Here is a 25,292-nt window from a genome sequence, read left to right as displayed (position 1 = left end):
TGGTAGAGGATGATTGTTCTCCCAACGTAATTGAAAATTTGTTGCAGTGGGCTTTCTGAAGGTCTTAGTAGCAAGGGTGCCTATGTCAGTTTTTTGTATATGAACACATCCAAAAAAGAAGCTGAGATGGGTGGCTCTCGCTGGTGAACGATACACCAATTGTATTATTATTAAGGTGTGAAACAAAGGTAGCAGAGCTGGTTATGTCACCCTTCCATATGACAAATATGTAATCTATATATCAGGACCAAAATGTCACATTTTCAATACCTAACGGTCCACTATCATTGAAAACAACACTCTCCTTCCACCAACCCAGGAGCAGATTTGCATAAGAGGGAGCTCCCCATTGTAGTGCCCCTGAGCTGGTGGTAGATGTATCCATCAAAAATGAAAACATTTTTTATTAACAAAAGTCTTAAGAAAAATGTATGCCTCTGATATTGACACCCACAACTCTTGAGAAAATGCTCGACTGCTTGAATCCCCACTGAGTGTATAATGGATGAGTAAAGTGATTCCACATCGATACTACAAAGAATAGCATCTGGATCGAGAGTGATGCCATCAAGCTAAGTAAATCTGTGGTATCCCTTGTGTAAGAATTCAATGACCTCACAAAGGGATTTAACAGACGGTCAATATATATGCCAATGTTTTGACAGAGACTTCCTACTCCCGAGACAATGGGCCTTCCTTTTAAAGGGGTGAGACCTTTGAATTTTGGGCGAACAGTAAAAAGTAGCCATAACAGGGTGAGTCGCAATAAAAAATCATATTCATTTTTACTGATGAGATTATCATTAAGCCCATCTACAAGAATTTCTTTAAGTTGACTCAAAGGAATCATGGGATTAGAGTTGAACTTGGCATAACCCATTTTGTCTCTTTAAAAGGGATTTACAGATGTCTCTATAATAGATCCAGTCCATGACCATGACATTTGCCACCTTTGTCAGAAGGTTTTAGGACAATGTCGTGGTCATGTTCCAGGTCAACCAGAGCAGTCATCTCCTCTGTTGATAGATTAAACATGGAATGATATTTCTCCCAAGATAGTTTCTCAATGTCCTCTGATACCAATTGAACAAAAATATCAATGGCTGACATCACTTTGTGTAGGTGGAAGGCGCACACTTTTTGTTTTTAAGTCTATGAAGGAACCATCACCCGTAGAACAAGGATTATCATTACCCCATCAGAATGTGAATGTCTGGAATTAAATCCTCTGGAACACCCAACTCTCGACACTGCAATCTGTCATTGCGCAAAAAATGTTTTCGCCATTTTAATTTACGGACAAACAGATGTAGATCCTTTACAGATTAACAAATATTGAGTTCAGATGTGGGCACAAAAGATAAACCCTTGCTTAGGACACACATGGCTGCTGAGCTAAAAGGTTTAGTCGATATATTAATTATCTGGGTGGTTCCCCTTGTGTCAGATTGTGTCAGGTTGATGTAGACTCTGCAGAAAGTGTTGATGGTCTAAAAAAAAATAGGCGTTATAAGGTCTACTCCCTCGACCTTTTCTTGCGGGCCCATTATTCCTAAACTTGCCCTTCTTCTGTCATGTATCACTATCTGAAAATTCAGTATCGGTCGAGAAGAGATCTGTTTCAGGTTGTGGAATGTTAGGTTTACTGGTTGAAAATAAGTATGCCTTGTGGTCGCTGAACTCCTGGAGGTCTCCAACAAAGTTAGGCCTCTTTCACACGTCCGTGAAAATCACGCATGTTTTTCACGGACGTGTCAAAGGTGCGTATTGTCCTTCGTGTGTCGTGTTTATGGCACATGTGTGTTCTCCGTGTGTTCTCCGTGATAACACACGGAGAACGGGAACTTTCTGCTCACCTGTCCCTGGCGTTCCTGTCCGTGGTGCTGATGCAGTCCTGCCGACTTCCCGCTGCTGCTTCCGGCCCGCAGTGAAGTGAATGTGATTAGCATAATGAGCGGGGGTAGGAAGCAAGTGATAGCAGCGGCAGAGACAGCAGCGCTGGAGAAAGTGAGTATAGAAATTTTTTTTATTTCACAGGCACGTGTTTTCTCCGGTGCGTGTCATACAGATCACATCCGTGCGGTCCTTGTGACACCCGTGATGCCGGAGAAAAACACAGGACCACACGGGCACACGTATGCTTCACACGTACAGTACAGACCAAAAGTTTGGACACACCTACTCATTCAATGAGTTTTATTTTCATGACTCTGAAAATTGTAGATTCACATTGAAGGCATCAAAACTATGAATTAAAACATGTGGAATGAAATACTTAAAAAAAAAAAAAAAAAAAAAAAAAAAATATATGAAACAACTGAAAATATGTTTTATATTCTAGGTTCTTCAAAGTAGCCACCTTTTGCTTTCATTACTACTTTGCACACTCTGGCATTCTCTTGATGAGCTTCAATGGTTTTCCAACAGTCTTGAAGGAGTTCCCAGAGATGCTTAGCACTTGTTGGCCCTTTTGCCTTCACTCTGCGGTCCAGCTCGCCCCAAACCATCTCGATTGGGTTCAGGTCTGGTGACTGTGGAGACCAGGTCATCTGGCGTAGCACCCCATCACTCTCCTTCTTAGTCACATAGCCCTTACAGCCTTGAGGTGTGTTTGGGGTCATTGTCCTGTTGAAAAATAAATGATGGTCCAACTAAACGCAAACCGGATGGAATAGCCCGCCGCTGCAAGATGCTGTGGTAGGCATGCTGGTTCTGTATGCCTTCAATTTTGAATAAATCCCAAACAGTGTCACTAGCAAAGCACCCCCACACCATCACACCTCCTTCTCCATGCTTCACGGTGGGAACCAGCCATGTAGAATCCATCCGTTCACCTTTTCTACAAATACACGGTGGTTGGATCCAAAGATCTCAAATTTGGACTCATCAGACCAAAGCACAGGTGTCCACTGGTCTAATGTCCATTCCTTGTGTTCTTTAGCCCAAACAAGTCTCTTCTGCTTGTTGCCTGTCCTTAGCAGTGGTTTCCTAGCAGCTATTTTACCATGAAGGCCTGCTGCACAAAGTCTCCTCTTAACAGTTGTTCTAGAGATGAGAAGGTGCGTCCAAACTTTTGGTCTGTACTGTACACACGGTCCATGGCAAAACACGCACGTGTGCGCAGACCCATTGATTTTAATGAGTCTACGTGTGCCCATGTCTCCAGCACGTGAGAAAATGGACCAAACACGTACCGGAGACACAGACGTGGGAAGGAGGACTAACTGTGTTTCCTCTCTTTGAGGTGATATTGGAACCCCTCCATAGTATTTTGCAGAGTGACTTGAAATCTGTTTCACCAGAAAAAAAATTTGTAACCTCAATATATTCAGCTAATGTTTTAGAAAGCCAAGCTAGAGTTACTTTTTCTTCCTCCAAAAGAAGTTGCATTAAACGCAAAGAGCTCGATGTCATCTCTTTTTCCCACTTATCTGAGAGAGCCTGATTTTTATACCGTCCTCCTGGGGTTAAAGTAATACATAAGTGTCTGGGTACAATGGATGCCTTAATGTAGATCTCCAAACTTTGCACCTCCCACCAAGAACAAATATGGTCTTTTTATATTTTTGTCAGTTCTTTAAAAGCTGAATCGTATGACGGAGTGTAACTCGGTTGGACAAACTCCCGATCCGAAAATACATTCCTAGCTTCCGATAGCCAATTATTGGTGTCCAATCCCGTTGCCAAAAAACCTGCCATACCACAGGATAATTAATTTAAATTGTAAATACCGTATATACTGGCGTATAAGACGACTTTTTACCCCCTTAAAATAATGGCTACAGTGGGGGGTCGTCTTATACGCCGGATATACGGGGGGGAGGGGGGGGTGTGTATGTACACTGCAGCGTCCAGGGGAGGTGGGGGCAGCAGCTCTGGAGCACAGGGGAACGCTGCGGCCTGCATCCTTTGATCTCCTGCACCCGCTCATATAATATGCACAGCCGCTGTCCATCTCCAATGGTGCTGAAATCGCACGCAGTGAGGGGCTGGGGCAGCGGTGCATATTATATGAGCCTGCGTCCCAGTGTGATCGCACATTCCCCCCCCTGTGTTAGATTTGGCCCCCAGGCTGCTGCTCCTTCTAAAATAAAAAAGCTTTACTTACCCCCTCCAGTGTTTCTCCCCGGTGTCCCTGCTTCCACTGTGATCAGGCAGAGAGCTCAGCCTGCTGTGCCGATCACATGACCGCACTGAGAACCAGGAAGTGGAGGAAGAGAAGCACGGAGCCAGACAGGAGGGAGCTCAGCGCTGCAGGAGGTAAGGAAAGAGGGTTTTATTTTACTTTGGGCAGCAGCCTAGGGGCCATATCTGACACAGGGGGACTTGTGCGATCTATAGGGGCCATGGGCAGCACTATGGGGGCGATATCTGACACAGGGGGACTTGTGCGATCTATAGGGGCCATGGGCAGCACTATGGGGGCGATATCTGACACAGGGGGACTTGTGCGATCTATATAGGGGCCATGGGCAGCACTATGGGGGAGATATCTAACACAGGGGGACTTGTGCCCATTATGGGCCCCGGTGAGCTGCTTCTAACCCCCCAGATGTATGCCCTGCCAATCCCCCCCCGCCGATGCCGCGGGTGCTGTACCCGCCGAGCCGCGGGTGCAGGCCCCACAGAGCAGCAGAGTTGTGTGTATTTGTCTGTATGTAGCAGAGTTGTATGTGTTTGTCTGTATGTAGCAGAGTTGTACGTGTTTGTCTGTATGTAGCAGAGTTGTATGTGTTTGTCTGTATGTAGCAGAGTTGTATGTGTTTGTCTGTATGTAGCAGAGTTGTATGTGTTTGTCTGTATGTAGCAGAGTTGTATGTGTTTGTCTGTATGTAGCAGAGTTGTGTGTGTTTGTCTGTATGTAGCAGAGTTGTATGTGTTTGTCTGTATGTAGCAGAGTTGTGTGTGTTTGTCTGCATGTAGCAGAGTTGTGTGTGTTTGTCTGTTTGTAGCAGAGTTGTGTGTGTTTGTCTGTTTGTAGCAGAGTTGTGTGTGTTTGTCTGTTTGTAGCAGAGTTGTGTGTGTCTGTTTGTAGCAGAGTGTAGTACCATTGTTTCAGTCCAGTTGTGGCTTTATACAGCAGGGAGGAGCATTCCTTGCTGTACTAAGTGAACATTGGAGCGATTGATCTGTCAATGGCCCTTTAAAAACATATTGTACGGCTCTCGCGGAATTAAAATTAACATATTGCAATCAAAGCAGACTTTTTTTCATTTGGGAGCGGGGTAGTCTTATACAGTCAGTATATCCCAAATTCTATATTTTTAGGGCAGAAGTTGGGGGTCGTCTTATACGCCCAGTCGTCTTATACGCCAGCATATACGGTAATGAAATACCATAAAATCATTGGTATAAAGCAATTGGTATTAAAATATAACTTTTAATAAATATATTTAAAAGGAGAAAACGTCAATAATAAACAAAAATAACCCTTTGTGAGAAATAGCACAACATGAGAAAATGTATATTATAAGGCTGCTCACAGGGCAGCCAAAAGTACTTTGAGGTGATCGTTTACAGTCGATATGTTTACGTACTGCACATAGAGCTCCTTGAAGTGGCTGTATACATACAGTGCCTACAAGTAGTATTCAACCCCCTGCAGATTTAGCAGGTTTACACATTCGGAATTAACTTGGCATTGTGACATTTGGACTGTAGATCAGCCTGGAAGTGTGAAATACACTGCAGCAAAAAAGAATGTTATTTATTTATTTTTTTAAATTGTGAAAAGTTTATTCAGAGGGTCATTTATTATTCAACCCCTCAAACCACAAGAACTCTGTTTGGATCCCCTAAAGTATTAAGAAGTATTTTAGGCACAAAGAACAATGCGCTTCACATGTTTGGATAAATTATCTCTTTTTCCAGCCGTTTTTGACTAATTAAGACCCTCCCCAAACTTGTGAACAGCACTCATACTTGATCAACATGGGAAAGACAAAGGAGCATTCCAAGGCCATCAGAGACAAGATCGTGGAGGGTCACAAGGCTGGCAAGGGGTACAAAACCCTTTCCAAGGAGTTGGGCCTACCTGTCTCCACTGTTGGGAGTATCATCCGGAAGTGGAAGGCTTATGGAACTACTGTTAGCCTTCCACGGCCTGGACAGCCTTTGAAAGTTTCCACCCGTGCCGAGGCCAGGCTTGTCCGAAGAGTCAAGGCTAACCCAAGGACAACAAGGAAGGAGCTCCGGGAAGATCTCATGGCAGTGGGGACATTGGTTTCAGTCAATACCATAAGTAACGTACTCCACCGCAATGGTCTCCGTTCCAGACGAGCCCGTAAGGTACCTTTACTTTCAAAGCGTCATGTCAAGGCTCGTCTACAGTTTGCTCATGATCACTTGGAGGACTCTGAGACAGACTGGTTCAAGGTTCTCTGGTCTGATGAGACCAAGATCGAGATCTTTGGTGCCAACCACACACGTGACGTTTGGAGACTGGATGGCACTGCATACGACCCCAAGAATACCATCCCTACAGTCAAGCATGGTGGTGGCAGCATCATGCTGTGGGGCTGTTTCTCAGCCAAGGGGCCTAGCCATCTGGTCCGCATCCATGGGAAGATGGATAGCACGGCCTACCTGGAGATTTTGGCCGAGAACCTCCGCTCCTCCATCAAGGATCTTAAGATGGGTCGTCATTTCATCTTCCAACAAGACAACGACTCAAAGCACACAGCCAAGAAAACCAAGGCCTGGTTCAAAAGGGAAAAAAATCAAGGTGTTGCAGTGGCCTAGTCAGTCTCCTGACCTTAACCCAATTGAAAACTTGTGGAAGGAGCTCAAGATTAAAGTCCACATGAGACACCCAAAGAACCTAGATAACTTGGAGAAGATCTGCATGGAGGAGTGGGCCAAGATAACTCCAGAGACCTGTGCCGGCCTGATCAGGTCTTATAAAAGTTGTATTAGTTGTAATTGCAAACAAGGGTTATTCCACAAAATATTAAACCTAGGGGTTGAATAATAATTGACCCACACTTTTATGTTGAAAATGTATTAAAATTTAACTGAGCAACATAACTTGTTGGTTTGTAAGATTTATGCATCTGTTAATAAATCCTGCTCTTGTTTGAAGTTTGCAGGCTCTAACTTATTTGCATCTTATCAAACCTGCTAAATCTGCAGGGGGTTGAATACTACTTGTAGGCACTGTATGGGACATGTGCAATGCTATCCTATTTCTGCAGGCTAAGTGTTTGCATATGGTAAAATCTGCGATAACCAGGAATAACATTTCCTAAAGATTTTTATACCGCAAATACACTCATCTGATGTGATAATACTCTCATTTGTGGTGTGGAAGTTACATTGAGGTTTATCTTGCTAGTGCTATATGATACAAGTAAAATATATCTTTGTACCGTGTTAGCCAGTAGAGATAAAAAAATGTGTTTAAAAGAACTGAAGTCCTCAGTGGTTGATACCTTTTTAATGGCTAACTGAAAAGATGGTAATAATTGCAAGCTTTCGAGACTACTCAGGTCTCTTCATCAGGCATGGTATAACACAAAATCTGAAGAGTCACATATTTATACACAACAGGACATAGAATGGGGCAGTAAAAAAAAAAAAAACAACCAAGTTATATAAAACAGAACTATCACTATGGCAGGGGGACAAACTGTTGTAGCCATAAATTTTGCTGCAGTTCAGTGTGAAAGTTTTATTGTCCTCTGATCAGGGTCTGGCCCAGGCTGTGACACGCTCGGATGGTCAGAGGAGCACATCTTTTAACTGATGTCTTTTAGCACAGAGAAAAAAATAAACGTTTATACTCACCTTTTCCTCACTCCCTGCAGCACCGATCACATCTTCCTCTCTGGCACGCTGATCTGTGTGTGTGGAGCCGCCCCCCTGCTGCACGCGATGTCTTCCTGTCTGTGCCGATCAGCTGACCAGCACAGATCAGCTGACCGGCTCAGCACAGATCAGCTGACCGGCACAGACAGGAAGTCATCGCGTGCAGCAGGGGGGCGGCTCCACACACGGGGACGGGTGAGTGTACTGATTCACTGCACCCCGCGCTGGCAATGACGCGCGGGGGGCAGTGAATACAGCCGCACATGATCACTCCAGGCTGTAATTGCCAGGGGTGATCATGCCGGCTCTTTACTATGCGCGCGTCCCCGCTCATCCTTCCGCCCACCTGTCAGTGCCGGCTTCAGCGCTGAGAGATGGACGAGAGGATGGGCGTGCATACGTAATGAGCGGGCCCACGTGGTCACGAGCAGGCGCTGCTGCCTGCTCGTGCCCCCGATGACCCGCAGCACCCTCATTCCCAGCCGCAGCCCTATAGTCAGACCATAAGACGCACCCCCAACTTTCCCCCAACATTTGGGGGAAAAAAAGTGCGTCTTATGGTCCGAAAAATACGGTACATTTTTTCATGTTGTGCTATTTCTCACAAAGGGTGATTTGTTTCTCATTGACGTTTTGTCCTTCTAAATATATTTGTTAAAAGTTATATTTTAATACCAATTGCTTTATAACAATACATTTATGGTGTTTCATTATCTACAATTTAAATTGTGGTAAAGGGGTTAAATGAAGAAAAACATGTACTGTCCCCCCTATTTTTGATAACTAGACCATTGCAAGCGGATATGATCAGGCTATGAATGTCCATGGTTATTGGGTGGACCTGAACTGTAAAAGGACACATCATTGACACGTAGCTAGTTAGGTAGGAGGACGGCGATGGAAGGGACAATAGGAGGAGGCACCGGACCAAGACCAGCAACACCTATTGGACCGGACCGCCCCGCTGGTGAGTATAATAAAAGATGTATTTTATGTTATACTGAGCGGCCTGGACACTTATATACAGCATTCTAGAATGCTGTATTTAAGGTCTGGCTGCAGTTTATAGGGAAAAATCAGATGACAAGTTTTCTTTTAAAACATATCAGCAGTCTTCTAACTACTTCATGCCAAACATTGGAGATTTCTTTTAATGAAGTTAAATAAATATTTTATTTCCCTATGGTAGACATAAAATGTTTTTTATTTTTTTTTAAATTATAATTTTTATTTATTTTCAAAAGCAAACAAATCATTACATAGAACAAATAATATTAATAATATCAACAAAATTATCAGCAAAATGACAAAAAAATTGTATATCGCTCAATTTACAATTAAGTACTACAACATCTAATCAATGTTCACAGTATTCACAGTAAGACTCAGAATCTTTAATACCTCACGGAAACCCTTATAACTAACTATATGAATTTGCAACCATCCTGTTAAATTCTCCTACCCCCCCCTTCCTGAACCCACCACTACTCAAAATCCACTCCCACCTAGTCACCTTCAACCCCCACCTCCAGTCCTCCGAGTGTACCACCTAACTTCTCAGAGTGATACCATGCCGTCTCCTTAAATGGTGACATTATGCGTTCTATTTCCTCCGAATTAACCCCTTCACCCCCGGCCACTAAAACACCCTAATGACCGGGCCATTTTTTGCAATTCGGACCAGTGTCACTTTGACAGGTTATAACTCTGGAACGCTTCAACGGATCCTGGCGATTCTGAGATTGTTTTTTCGTGACATATTGTACTTCATGTCAGTGGTAAATTTAGGCCGATATTTTTTGCGTTTATTTGTGAAAATTTAGGAAATTTGGCGAAAAGTTTGAAAATTTCGCAAATTTCAAACTTTGAAAATTTATGCCCATAAATCTGAGAGATATGTCACACAAAATAGTTACTAAATAACATTTCCCACTTGTCTACTTCACATCAGCGCAATTTTCGAAACAAATTTTTTTTCCGTTAGGAAGTTAGAAGGGGTCAAAGGTCATCAGCAAATTCTCATTTTTCCAACAAAATTTACAAAATAATTTTTTTAGGGACCACATCACATTTGAAGTGACTTTGAGAGGCCGAGGTGACAGAAAATACCCAAAAGTGACCCCATTCTAAAAACTACACCCCTCACACTGCTCAAAACCACATCCAATAAGATTATTAACCCTTTAGGTGCTTCACAGGAACCAAAGCAATGTGGAAGGAAAAAATGAAAATTTTACTTTTTAACACAAAAATGTTACTTTAGCCATAAAATTTTCATTTTTACAAGGGAGAAAAGAGAAAGTACACAATACAATTTATTGTGCATGTTCTCCTGAGTACGCTGATACCCCATATGTGGTAAAAATCAATTGTTTGGGCGCACGGCAGAGCTCGGAAGGGAAGGAGCGCCATTTGAATTTTTGAACGCAAAATTAGCTGCACTCATTAGCGGACGCCATGTCGGGTTTGAAGACCCCCTGAGGTGCCTAAACCATGGAGCTCCCCCATAAGTGACCCCATTTTGGAAACTAGAGGCCTCAAATAATTTTTCTAGATGTTTGGTGAGCACTTTGAACCCCTGGGGGCTTCACAAAAGTTTATAGCGTTGAGCCGTGAAAAGAAAAAAAAATTTTTTTACCACAAAACGGTTGCTTCAACTAGGTAGCTTTTTTTTTCACAAGGGTAACAGGAAAAAATGCACCATAAAATGTATTGTGCATTTTCTCCTGAGTACGCAGATACCTCATATGTGGTGGAAATCAAATGTTTGGACACACAGCAGTGCTCGGAAGGCAAGGAGCGCCATTTGAATTTTTGAGTGCAAAATTAGCTGCACCTGTTAGCGGACGCCATGTCGGGTTTGAAGACCCCCTGAGGTGCCTAAACAATGGAGCTCCCCCACAAGTGACCCCATTTTGGAAACTAGAGGCCTCAAATAATTTTTCTAGATGTTTGGTGAGCACTTTGAACACCTGGGGGCTTCACAAAAGTTTATAGCGTTGAGCCGTGAAAAGAAAAAAAATTTTTTTTACCACAAAACGGTTGCTTCAACTAGGTAGCTTTTTTTTTCACAAGGGTAACAGGAAAAAATGCACCATAAAATGTATTGTGCATTTTCTCCTGAGTACGCAGATACCTCATATGTGGTGGAAATCAAATGTTTGGACACACAGCAGTGCTCGGAAGGCAAGGAGCGCCATTTGAAATTTTGAGTGCAAAATTAGCTGCACCTGTTAGCGGACGCCATGTCGGGTTTGAAGACCCCCTGAGGTGCCTAAACAATGGAGCTCCCCCACAAGTGACCCCATTTTGGAAACTAGAGGCCTCAAATAATTTTTCTAGATGTTTGGTGAGCACTTTGAACACCTGGGGGCTTCACAAAAGTTTATAGCGTTGAGCCGTGAAAAGAAAAAAAATTTTTTTTACCACAAAACGGTTGCTTCAACTAGGTAGCTTTTTTTTTCACAAGGGTAACAGGAAAAAATGCACCATAAAATGTATTGTGCATTTTCTCCTGAGTACGCAGATACCTCATATGTGGTGGAAATCAAATGTTTGGACACACAGCAGTGCTCGGAAGGCAAGGAGCGCCATTTGAAATTTTGAGTGCAAAATTAGCTGCACCTGTTAGCGGACGCCATGTCGGGTTTGAAGACCCCCTGAGGTGCCTAAACAATGGAGCTCCCCCACAAGTGACCCCATTTTGGAAACTAGAGGCCTCAAATAATTTTTCTAGATGTTTGGTGAGCACTTTGAACCCCTGGGGGCTTCACAAAAGTTTATAGCGTTGAGCCGTGAAAAGAAAAAAAAAAATTTTTACCACAAAACGGTTGCTTCAACTAGGTAGCTTTTTTTTTCACAAGGCTATCAGGAAAAAATGCACCATAAAATGTATTGTGCATTTTCTCCTGAGTACGCAGATACCTCATATGTGGTGGAAAGTAATTGTTTGGGCGCATGGCGGGGCTCAGAAGAGAAGGAGCGCCATTTGACAGCAAAATTGGTTGGAATCATTAGCGGACGCCATGTCACGTTTGGAGACCCCCTATGGTGCCTAAACAGTGGAGCTCCCCCACAAGTGACACCATTTTGGAAACTAGAGCCCTCAAATAATTTTTCTAGATGTTTGGTGAGCACTTTGAACACCTGGGGGCTTCACAGAAGTTTATAGCGTTGAGCCGTGAAAAGAAAAAATTTTTTTTTTACCACAAAACGGTTGCTTCAACTAGGTAGCTTTTTTTTTCACAAGGCTATCAGGAAAAAATGCACCATAAAACGTATTGTGCAATTTCTCCTGAGTACGCAGATACCTCATATGTGGTGGAAAGTAATTGTTTGAGCGCATGGCGGGGCTCAGAAGAGAAGGAGCGCCATTTGACTTTTCAAACGCACAGACGCAGTGCACTGATCGGCCGCTGCAGGACGCACGGTCGGATGCGATAAAAAAAAGCGTCGGGGATACGTAAAAAAAAAAGTCACGCCAAAAATTGACCATGGATGCAGATACGTTATGTGCATCCCTGATCAGCGCTTGGCGGGACGCACGGACGGATGCGATACAAAAAGCGTCGCAAATACGGAAAAAAGTCACGCCAAAAATTGAGCAGGGATGCCGATCCGTTATGTGCATCCCTGATCAGCGCTTGGCGGGACGCACGGACGGATGCGATACAAAAAGCGTCGTGAATACGGAAAAAAGTCACGCCAAAAATTGACCATGGATGCCGATCCGTTATGTGCATCCCTGATCAGCGCTTGGTGGGACGCACGGACGGATGCGATACAAAAAGCGTCGGGGATACGGAAAAAAAAGTCACGCCAAAAATTGACCATGGATGCCGATCCGTTATCTGCATCCCTGATCAGCGCTCGGCGGGACGCACGGACCGATGCGATACAAAAAGCGTCGTGAATACGGAAAAAAAGTCACGCCAAAAATTGACCATGGATGCCGATCCGTTATCTGCATCCCTGATCAGCGCTCGGCGGGACGCACGGACGGATGAGATACAAAAAGCGTCGTGAATATGGAAAAAAAAGTCACGCCAAAAATTGACCATGGATGCCGATCCGTTATCTGCATCCCTGATCAGCGCTTGGCGGGACGCACGGACGGATGCGATACAAAAAGCGTCGGGGATACGGAAAAAAAAGTCACGCCAAAAATTGAGCAGGGATGCCGATCCGTTATCAGCATCCCTGATCAGCGCTTGGCGGGACGCACGGACGGATGAGGTGTAAAAATGGACAGGGGATACGGAAAAAAAAAAAAAGTTATACTCACAGTACCCAGAGGACTAGCAGGAGGATCACTGACCAGAAGAGCTGCAGAGGAACAGATGGCAGAGAGATGGACAGCTTTACAGGAGCAGCAGGCAGATCAGCAGAATGCCCAGGAAGGACCCAGCGATGGACGCAGATGTGATCAGGCCGGTGAAGACAGGTAAGAGGACGTCGGGGGAGAGCAGAGGGGGAGAGGGGGGGTGAGAGCAGAGGGGGGGGGTGAGAGCAGAGGGGGGGGGTGAGAGCAGAGGGGGAGGGGGGGAGAGCAGAGGGGGAGACCGGAGAGGGAGCTGCAGAAGCAGAATAGAAATAATGGGGGAGGCAGTCAGATCGCGGGGGGAGCGGATCGGGATGTCGGGGGGGGGGGGGGTGGTTGGGGGGAGCAGATCGCGGGGGGGGCACGGCAGGGGCTATCACGGCAGCGCGCAGGGGCACCACGGGAGCGCGCACGGGCTGCAAAGTGAGCACAGTACTCACTTTGCAGCAGCAGCGGTGACCTCAGCAGCAGCGGTGGTAGCAGATCGGGATGCCGGGGGGGCAGATCGGGGCGTAGGGGGGCAGATCGGGGGGGGCACGGGCAGGGGCCTTCACGGGAGCGCGCAGGGGCCTTCACGGGAGCGCGCAGGGAGCGGAATACTTACCATTAGAGCTGCAGCGGCGGAGACATCAGAGGCGGCGGCGGCAGCAGCGGTGGCGTGGTACCAAAAGTACCAGCCACTCCACGCTGCAGACATGTTGGGGGAGGGCTCACAGGCCAGCACAGGCCTGGGGAGGGCGGCCACCGGCAGATCAGACCGCCCCACTGCACACTGATTGGAGCGATTGCGCGTCATAGCACGATCGCTCCAATCAGTGCTGCAGGGGCTGGGGGCGGCATGTTTGAGGTCCACCTATGATATGCTGCTGCAGCTGCGGCATCTCATAGCTGGATCTCACAGGATCGCACTAATTCGGGCATTATTTTTGCCGAAATTAGTGCGATCGATGTGGTTGGCGGTTCAGATTTGAACAGCCAATCACATCGATCGTCGATAGGGGGTGGCGATGCCGCCCCCCCTGGGGTCAAGCAAAGGTCCCCTGCTGTAAGAAACAGCAGGGGACATCATTTGAAAGCCGTTGCTATGGCCACGGCAATCAAATGAAGTTTAGGCCGTAAAATTACGTCCCTGGTCGTTAAGTCACGTTAAAATAGGACGTAATTTTACGGCCCGCGGTCGTGAAGGGGTTAAAGTAGCTTTTAATGAACTCCCTCCACTTTTTTTGAAGTGACTACCCAATCGTCCCGACTTCCTTCCGGCATCAAGGCTCTCACTCCATCAGCCGTGCTATATGGATTATTACTTCTTCGAACGAGGGTACTTTTGACTCCAACCAATATTTCAGTATCATCCTCTTTGTTGCAAGTATGATTACATGTAGTAGTGAAGGGGGATGTTTACTCCTCCTCCCCTCGACGCTCACTCCCTCCCACGCATGGAACAGAACCAGAGTAGGGGAGAGAAGGAGTTTGATGTCCCAGAGTTTAGCAACACACTTTGATACTCGGGCCCACAGTGGCTCAAGGTGGGGACACAGCTACAATCCATGGTAGAGATCCGTTGCTTCTAAATTGCATTTCGGACAACGAGTAATCCTCTCAGGATTCTCAAGCTTTCTGGGCAAATTGAATGCATAGATCGCCCGATGCATCACTTTATACTGAGTCTCCCACCACTGTTCATTCAGTATTGCCTTTCGTAGGGCCCTCCACCCCTCCCTAATCTTTGTTCCAATGTCGGGGTCCCCTAGTTGCTTTTCCCGTGGCTTAAAGAAACTCTCTGGCTGATAGCCAGTCAACTGGTTTCGCATTGCCCCATATAGAGATGAGATTGACGAGGACGTTTGTGCCAACTTGACCAGGCCGTCAAATGTATTAAGTGACACCTCCGACGAAATGTCGTGCAATTGAGCCATAACCTTATGCTTCACCTGATCATACTGGATTATTTGGTTCGGATTCAACCCATAATTGTCTACCAATTCTTCCCTCCCCAACCATCTTGGCTCAGAAGGATGAAAAAGATGGGAGACCCTCTGTATATCTTTCCGCCTCCATACTTCAAATAGCTTATTGCTAATTCCCTGGCTGAACCTTGGATTACCCCATAGGGTAGATATTTAGAAATTTTATATGCCAACTTGTAATGCTTCCTCACTGCCCTCCAGGCTGCTATCTTATCCTTAAACAGAGAAGACTGCTTAATTTTTTGGGGTAGATTAGCTTGACTGGTGTGAAGAAGGGCCTTTAAATACCATGGAAACGCATAATCTCTCTCAACTCCAAGGGACACGTGTTTCTGTGAGCCATGAATCCAATCCATCCACTACCTGGACAAACAGGCCAGATTGTAACCCCTAACATTTGGTAGGTTTAATCCCCCATTATCCTTTGATGCAGTCAGCTTCCTTATACCAATGCGAGCTCGTTTCCCCCTCCACACAAACCTCGAGAAACTTCTATTAAGAAGTTCAACATCCTTATGTCTCAAGAGCAAAGGTAGAGTTTGGATATGATACATCAACTTAGACATGGACATCATCTTAATTGTGCTCTGCCCATGATATTCAACGGGAGGTCCTGCCATCTCTGGAGGTCCTGAACTATTTGATTTAGAAGAGGTGGGAAGTTTAGGTTATATAAAGTCGGCCCCTTACCAATTCTAATGCCCAGATATGTGATGTATGATCTTGCTATAGAAATATGCTCACACTGGCCACCCTCCTGCAAATGCGCCTTCCCATTGCCCAGGTACAGTAATTCACATTTAGTTGGGTTAATTTTAAAGCCTGAGTAGCTCCCGTATTCTCGCAATATATCTAATATAAGTAGTACCTGAGTTTTAGGATCAGAGGGAAACAGTACATCGTCGGCAAAGAGTGTCGCCTGTATTCGCATCTTATTTATGAGGATCCCTTGAAAAGTGCAATGGTCAGTTACCAGCCTCGCCAGGGGCTCCAAAGCCAGGTTGAAGAGAAGTGATGAAAGGGGACAGCCCTGCCTAGTCCCCCTATGCAACTGAAAGGGAATCGAGCGGAAACTAGGAACTAGGAATCTAGGATTTGTATAAATATCACGCATCACATTGTAGAAAGACCCCGAGAATAGCATTGTCTAAAACTCTATAGAGCCAAGGCCACTCCACATTATCGAAGGCCTTCTCAGCATCTATTATTAATAACGCTGGAGTCTCTTTGACCAGATCCTTAGAGCTCACCCTATCAAGGGCCAATAAGACTTTATGAATATTTTGCGTCGCTGATCTATTTTTAATTAAACCTGCTTGAGCTGGGGATATTAAATGGGGCAGGATTACGGCTAAGCGGTTAGCCATTATTTTTGAGAGTAACTTTTATGTCCAAATTAATGAGTGAAATTGGCCGGTAAGAGCCTGGGGATAGCGGATCTTTGTTTTCGGAATTAATTTTATATAGGCTAGGTTACTATTGCGAAAAGACGCTTCACCCTCCAGGACCTTGTTGTATATTTGGGACAGCTCATAGAGTCCCACGGCTTCCAGTATCATCTCTATGCCGATGACACACAGATGTACCTCTCTGGTCCGGACATTACCGCTCTACTAACCAAAATTCCACAATGTCTGTCTGCTATTTCATCCTTCTTCTCTGCGCGATTCCTAAAACTTAACATGGACAAAACAGAGTTCATTGTCTTTCCTCCTCCTCACTCATCTCCTCCAACAAGCCTTTCCATCAAACTTGATGGTTGCTCACTCTCCCCAGTCTCACAAGCTCGTTGCCTTGGAGTAACCCTTGACTCTGCTCTAGCCTTCAAGCCACACATCCAAGCCCTCTTCAACTCATGCTGATTACAACTCAAAAATATCTCCCGGATCCGTGCTTTCCTTAACCAAGAATCGGCAAAAACACTAGTGCATGCCCTCATCATCTCCCGCCTTGACTACTGCAACCTTCTGCTCTCTGGCCTCCCTTCCAACACTCTTGCACCCCTCCAATCTATCCTAAACTCTGCGGCCCACTTAATCCACCTCTCCCCTCGCTACTCCCCAGCTTCGCCACTCTGCCAATCCCTTCACTGGCTTCCCATCGCCCAACGACTCCAGTTCAAAACATTAGCCATGCACAACCTGTCTCCTCCCTACATCTGTGACCTAGTCTCCCGGTACCTACCTGCACGCAACCTCAGATCCTCACAAGATCTCCTTCTCTTATCTCCTCTTCCCACAATCACGTACAAGATTTCTCCCGTGCATCCCCCATACTCTGGAATACTCTACCTCAGCACATCAGACTCTCCCCTACCGTGGAAAGCTTCAAGAGGAACCTCAAGACCCACCTCTTCCAACAAGCCTATAACCTACAATAGCCCTCCAGTCTAGAAGACCACTGCGCAACCAGCTCTATCCTCACCTATTGTACCACCACCCATTCCCTGTAGACTGTGAGCCCTCACGGGCATGGTCCTCTCTCCTCCTATACCAGTCTGTTTTGTACTGTTGATGATTGTTGTACGTATGCCCTCTTTCACTTGTAAAGCGCCATGGAATAAATGGCGCTATAATAATAAATAATAATAATATTTCTAACAATAGAGGAGAGGTCTCATCTACCATCATCTTGTAAAATTCAGCCGTGAACCCGTCTGGCCCTGGCGCTTTGTTGTTCTGCATACTTTTGAGAGTGCCAACTACCTCTTCCCCTGAAATTTTAGCGTTCAAAAAAAGTACGTTGTTCCTCTGTGATCCCAGGAAGGGTCACTTTAGTCAAAATATTGTTATCTGGAATTGTGACTTGTATGTCCCCCGTGTATAATTCCTTGTATGTCCCCCAATATTTCGATTATCCTCCCAGGATTATTGTGTACCTCACCTGTGCGATCCCTCATTTGCATAGGTCCTTGCAGAGTCCCTCTAATTTTTACCAGATTGACCATCAGTTTACCCGCCTTATTCCCAAATCGATGAAGGGTCGCCTCCTGGGCTGTTTTAAATATTTGCTCCCTCCTTACTGCCCACCTGTTGAAAGCCCCCTGCTCCAGCAACCAAACATCCCTATGGGCTTTGTCTGGGTTTTCCTGAAAAGACGTATAAGCCTGTCTCAACTTAAAGGAAGTTTCAATAAATTTGGTCTGAACACAACTACCAACTCTCTAGGGAGGTTATCCCTGAAATCGTGGAAAATTAACCCTAGATCTGTGGATGTGTGTGTCTCTTCTTGTAATCCCACACGCCTTTATGATGTTGAGTTCATGAGTCCCTATTATCACTTCCAGGTCTCCTATATCGTTATTTAATATGCATGCTTCTATAACGTCATTATATTCCTGTGCTTTACAGATATCACTTTCCCAATCAGGGCTCAAAATTTAAATTCCTTATCAGTATATTTTTGGAGTGTTGCGGGAAACCCACACACACAGGGAGAACAAACTCCTTGCAGATGTTTGTTATTAATGTGATTTGAACCAAGCACTCCGCCACAGCAAAGCTAACAGTGCCAACCACAGTGGCACTGTGCTTTTCCTTAATATTGATTGTATGTATGCTTCAGAATATATTTGGAGCCAATCAGATGCCTTTGTGATGGTATTTGCATGATAGATAAATATCTGCCTATATTTTTCAGCATTGACGTCATTAATCTTGACGCAACTCCATTTGATGAAATGCAGACGCAAACTTGCAAGGAAACCTCTCCTTACTTAACTGTTACTCACAGACTCATTATCGTACCTCAATCAGCCAAATATTTCAGTCCTCTTAACTCTAGTTCCTATCTTTTTGTACATAGTTAAGTTGCATAACCTTGTTTCATGTCAAATGTATGGATTTTTCGCCCCAATTCTTTCATCGATATTACTGCTGGCCAGACTTTTCCGAACAGTAGATGGGTGTACCTGGGTCTCACTGGTTGCTGTCCTTTTTCAGCTGATGGACTTCTTCCAATTTCGAATGGCGCTTGATATCTTCCATTGCTGCACTAAGTTCAATCTCCGACCCCTGCATCTATGGGCCTCAGCGTTACCCATTTCTTAGTACTTTTTCAAAACTGCTTGAACAGCATATCTTGAAACCCCAGTTTCCTGTGAAATGTTTGCCTGGGAGAGACCTTGCTGATGCAGTATAAACATCCTGTATCTTGTTGCTGCACTCAGTTTTGCTATGGTCAGACATGTGAAATGAAAGAAGAACAGAGTCCTGAAAGTATTGATCTGGTCCTCACAATGCCCAAATCTCAACATCACTTATGAGGTTGCATAAAGAGACAGATGGATTTGTAGAAGCCTATATCCGCAGAAGATCTGTGGTTGGTCATCAAAGATGTTTCAAACAACCTTCTTGCAAAAATCTTTCAAAAACCGTGTGCACATGTACCTAAAAGAATTAATGCTCTTTTGAGGCATAAAGTAGTCACCCCAAATATTGAATTGACTTAATTTCTTTTTTGTTCATTCACATTGCATTTTGTTAAATCATAAAAATGTACTTTTTTCCACACCTGCTTCACACTGTACTGTGCATGTTTTGCACATATAAATCAATAACCTTTTTTTTTCTTTTTTTTCCTCCAGTCTAATAAAGAATCCAGCCGAGCGAGCAGACCTGAAGTTGCTAATGGTGAGAGATCTTGTTTCTTTTTCAAACAAATAGGGGTGAATTTATTTAATCAAAATAAATAACATTATGACCACGTTTATGTTGTGTGTGCTACCAGGCTACATACAATGAAAGAAATCATTGATCCCTGCTGATTTTGTAAGCTTGCCCACTGACAAACACATGAACAGTCTATAATTTTATGGGTAGATTAATTTTAACAGTGAGAAATAGAATATCAAAAATAAAATCCTGAAAGTCATATTTTATAAATTGTATAAATTTATTTGTATTTTGCAGAGAGAAATAAGTATTTGATCCCCTACCAACCATTGAGTTCTGGCTCATATATCCCAGTTAGACCCTCCTAATCAACTCATTAACGGCAATAAAGACAGCTTTTTTAAATTGTCACCTGTATTAAAGACTCCTGTCCACAGACTCAATTAATCAGTCAGACTCTAACCTCTACATCATGGGCAAGACCAAAGAGCTTTCTAAGGATGTCAGGGACAAGATCATAGACCTGCACAAGGCTGGAATGGGCTACAAAACCATAAGTAAGACACTGGGTGAGAAGAAAACTGTTGGTGCAGTAGTATTAAATACAAAATGAGTGTCAATCGACATCGATCAGGGGCTCCATGCAAAATTTCACCTTGTGGGGTATACAGGATAATGAGGAAGGTGAGAGATTAGCCTAAAACTACACAGGAGGAACTTGTTAATGATCTCAAGACAGCTGGGACCACTGTCACCAAGAAAACCATGGGTAACACAATACGCTGTAATGTCTTAAAGGGAACCTGTCATCAGAAATTTAGCTTTAAACCTAAAAGTTTCCCCTTCTGCAGCTCCTGGGCTGCATTCTAGCAAGGTTCCTGTACTTTTTGTGTCCCCTTTGAAACCAAATTAAATACTTTATAAAGTTGTACCTTTTGTACAAGCGCTGGCCAAATGACCCGACGTCACCTCCTTCCCATCTTACCCTGCAGCAGGAAATAGATGGGAGGAGCGGAGCAGGCCACCACAGGTTACAAAAAAAAAAACGTTTCGTGCTTTTCACTTTTCATAAGACAATGTGTGTCTTTGATTTTACATGGTTTTTTTTACTGTGTACGTCGCTCAGATCCTCTCCGCGTCTCTTCGTATCCTGTGATGTCCTGCTCCGCTCCTTCCCATCTATTTCATGCTGCAGGGTAAGATGAGAAGGAGGTGACGTCGGGTCATCTGGCCAGCACTTGCGCAGAACGCTGGAGCTAGAGGGGAAAGGCCGGGCACGAGATTATGGGCGGGCACTTGCGAAGCAATCACAGCGCCGCCCATAATCTCGTGCCTGCGACCACGTCACCAGCGGTCCTCGCGTGCACGGGACCTCGGGCGCAGTGGGCGGCGTCCTGAGATATGAAATGGAGCATTGGGGGACGGCGTCAATCTGCAGGAGGGACAGCAACGGACACCAGACAGCCCACCCCCATCGATAATTTACAAGAATTGCAGACAAAAAGGTACAACTTTATAAAGTATTTAATTTGGTTTCAAAGGGGGCACAAAAAGTATAGGAACCTTGCTAGAATGCAGCCCACGAGCTGCTGAAGAGGAAACTTTTAGCTTAAAAGCTAAATTTCTGATAACCGGCTCCCTTTAAAATTCTGCAGTGCCCGCAAAGTCCCACTGCTCAAGAAGGCACATGTGCAGGCCCGTCTAAAGTTTGCCAATGAACACCTGGATGATTTTGAGTGATTAAAAGAAATTGATGTGGACAGATGAGACAAAAATTGAGCTCTTTTGCATTAACTCAACTCACCATGTTTGGAGGAAGAGAAATGCTGCCTATGACCCAAAGAACACCGTCCCTACTGTCAAGCATGTAGGTGGAAACATGTTTTGGTGGTGTTTCTCTGCTAAGGGCACAGGACTACTTCACCGCATCAATGAGACGATGGAGCCATGTATCGTATAATCCTGAGTGACAACCTCCTTCCTTCTAGCAGGACATTAACAAATGGGTCGTGGTTGGGTCTTCCAGCACGACAATGATCCAAAACATACATGGGTCAAAAAGAAGCACATTATGGTCATGGAGTGGCCTAACCAGTCCAGACCTTAATCCCATAGAAAACCTATGGAGAAAGCTGAAGCTCCTAGTTGCCAAGCGATAGCCTCAAAATCTTACTAATTTAGATATGATCTTCAAAGAGGAGTGGACCAAAATTCCTTCTGACATGTGCGCATACCTCATCATCAACTACAAAAAAGTCTGACTGCTGGGCTTGCCAACAAGAGTTTTGCCACCAAATATTAAGTCTTGTTTGTCAGAGGGCTCAAATACTTATTTCTCTCTGCAAAATGCAGATACATTTATATAATTTATACAATGTGATTTTCTGGATTTTGTTTTGGATATTCTATCTCTCACTGTTACTTTTAACCTACCCTTAAAATTATAGACTATTCATGTCTTTGTCAGTGGGCAAACTTACAAAATCAGCAAGGGATCAAATCATTATTTCCTTCACTGTATGCATAAAATGTGCCTTAATGATTCTAGTGTAAAATGGAGTGAGTAGGTACCATGTGAATGAGCAATGTGCACAGTGGCGTTTCCTTACAAAAAGGTGGTGTCATCATAATCCTATTGGTCTGAAGAATATCAGTAGATCGTAAACTGTAAAAACAAAACACAGTAAATATTCAAAGAATTGCATTTTGTTTTCACCATTTCACCCATTTTTTATTTATTCTCATTTTTCAGTACATTATATGGTAAAATGAATGGTGTAATTGAAAACTATAAATTGTCCTGCAAAAAAACAAGAATTGATATGAATATGTAAATGGTAAAAGTTATGTGTTTTAGAAAAAGGGGGTGAAAAACGAAAGTTCAAAAATGCAAAATTTCTTAGACAGGAGGGGATTAATCGACTTCAACAATGTATAACCCCAAGCGGCCCGATTATATAAATTGCCAGGATAACCACAATAAGTGATGTGTAGACCAATATGAAATGTTAGCAACTGTAGATTAACATATTAAACTATGATCTCAGATATTCGGAGCACGTATTAGACAATCATGTCTTAATGGTTCTAAATACAATAGTTGTGCTAATTGAATTAACATTTGATATATTAGTACAAACCTATTTTATTCTTGTTTTTTTTCCTCCTATAGACCCATACATTTATTAAGCGTGCTGAAATCCAAGAAGTTGATTTTGCTGGCTGGTTGTGCAAAACTTTGGGCCTGCGTCAGCCAAGTACTCCAACTCGCACCACCATTTAATTTTTCTTTTTTTTTTTTTTGTTTGTCACCTTTACAACACCCTTCCCCCATTCTTAATTTGCCATTTCTTCAGGGAAATTTTGAGAGAAGTTCAGTATAACCGGGAATGTGAAGCATGGGACGTCTTTTTGAACACATTGTTCTGCTTTTATCAATCCAGCTTGCTTCTGTGTATTTCTTTTTCCACGTCAATCTGCAAGTCACTGCCGCTTGAGCTCCATGCTCATGAGCACTTGTGTATGTACATGAGAAGTTGTAATCTTTTTTAAGCGGTTTGTTGCTTTGTCATTGGTGATATAACATAGGTCCAGAAGTTTGCTTTAAAGCAGCTTATTGTATTTCTCAAACAACATGGATCCTTCAACATAATGGCCTGAATGCACAAGGGAAGAGATCAAGGGTTTTGTTAACAGTAAAGATTTTCATCTTCAACCTGCATTATAGTGTCCAGACCTATCCCCTAAATCTAGATACAGATCACCATGATCCATTGATTGTCTTAATAACAAATAAATTTAATGATTATAATTGTTGTTTGTTTGTTGATGGAGGTAAAAGTAATGTGGCATATGATATCTTCGGAAATCTGGAAATCGACACTTGCTGTTACAACAGAAGGACATAACTGAACAACTATTTCTTTTGTTCAAACTTAGTAACAATGTTTTCCTTTATAAATAATCCTTCTTTATTTGTAAATATGATGAAAATGAAGGAAGAATACAGAATGAAGGACAATAAAAGTGAAATTAAACAAGTAATTTAGTGTATCAAAAAGAGTTATAGGTCTTCTACAAAACATAGTATAGTATACATTTTTACACAGTAGGGTAAAAAATGCAAAGCAGAAACCTTCAAAACCAGATCCTTAAGGGGTTTGTCCCACTAACAAAGTAAATTTTAATCAAAAGATCTTGGATTAATAAGTCCCACAAATGGATGTGGTTAAAAAAAAATGTTTTTGTGCTGAGATCCTCTTCTACAGTATAAGGGAAGGAAGTAAAAAATATATTGTCCAGGAGCTGTGGTGTGATCAGACCATGTTCCTGTATGGTCAGACACAGACATTACACAGTACATAGCAGGGGCAGAAAGATTATCTCCGCACAGGAGATGTGATATCATCAGACCATGTCCCTGTACAGTCATACATGGCCATTACACAGTACATAGCAAGGGCACATATATAAGATTATCTCAGCACAGGAATGTTTACTTAATCACGTTAAATTATGGAAATTATTATAATTTCAAGATCTATTTATTAAAATTAACTTTGTTCTTTAGAAAACTCTTTAACTATATGATAAAACTGATATGTTGGTGTGATGCCTCAGGCCGGTATGGGTTCATAGACCCCAAACATGTATAGGTCTATTTTTATCGAAGGGGTTAAAAAAAAATCTGAAGTTTGTCCAAAAAAAGTGGCATATGTTTTGCGCCATTTTCCACGTAGCGGTTTCATTTTTCAGGATCTGGGGCTTAGTGACTGCTTATTTTTTGCGTCTCGAGCTGATATTTTTAGCAGAACCATTTTGTGCAGATGCCACGTTTTGATTGCCTGTGATTTGCATTTTGCGCAAAATTTGTGGCGACCAAAAAACTTAATTTTGGCGTTTGGAATTTTTTGCCTCTACGCCGTTTATTGATCAGATTAATTGATTTTATATTTTGATAGATCGAGCATTTCTGAACTCGGCAATACCAAATATGTGTATATTTTTACACACGTCAGCTGTACAAATCAGCTGACGTGTGCTGATTGCCGCAGGCTGCTTGCAGCAGCCCACGTTAAGGGGTTAAAAAGTCATTAATTAGAAAATGCACCTTTTGCAACACCATGAGCCAATTTTGATTCTTACTTGCCAATTGTTGAAATGAGTCTCAAAGAAGTCACCTGTCAGTCAATGGTTTATAGAGGACATGATTCTTCACATGTCTAATTTACTAAATCCTGTGTACAGACATGGCCCCTTGACAAAGGGAATGGTAGTCTTGACCTACTTTTGTTTGGCACCAAACTACTAATACCAATTGCTGACCACTGTGAACACTCTCACAAGACTTGCCATTTTGAAGATATTTGAACTATTCCTGGTATAACTTACTAAAATGAAGCATCACGTAGTACACACTTTGAAGGGGATATAACAGAGTTCTGAATTGTATATGTAGCTTCTCCTATTTAAGGTGAATCACATCCAAAGCAAAAAAAAAACCTAAAAAAACTAAAGTACTGTATGGAGACCCAATGGATCTAACAAAAACTCTGCTATTCACTATATAATGCTGAATGCTGTCCA

General features: G+C 43.4%; 1 protein-coding gene across 1 annotated transcript in view; it reads left to right on the top strand.

Annotated features, from left to right (window-relative positions):
- MAP2K2 (mitogen-activated protein kinase kinase 2) overlaps window positions 1-23,517 on the top strand; it is a 124,924-nt gene extending 101,407 nt beyond the window's left edge. The window contains exons 10-11 of the mRNA XM_075337863.1: window positions 19,679-19,724; window positions 22,879-23,517. Of these exons, the coding sequence (XP_075193978.1) occupies window positions 19,679-19,724; window positions 22,879-22,989 (157 nt within the window). The 3' untranslated portion in view covers window positions 22,990-23,517. The remainder of the gene's footprint in view (window positions 1-19,678; window positions 19,725-22,878) is intronic.
- The last annotated feature ends 1,775 nt before the right edge of the window (window positions 23,518-25,292 follow it).

This window comes from Anomaloglossus baeobatrachus, chromosome 1 (assembly GCF_048569485.1).
Source record: "Anomaloglossus baeobatrachus isolate aAnoBae1 chromosome 1, aAnoBae1.hap1, whole genome shotgun sequence".
Lineage (NCBI taxonomy): Eukaryota > Metazoa > Chordata > Amphibia > Anura > Aromobatidae > Anomaloglossus > Anomaloglossus baeobatrachus.
Note: the sequence above shows the minus strand (reverse complement) of the source record. Positions and strands in the feature narration are given on the sequence as shown.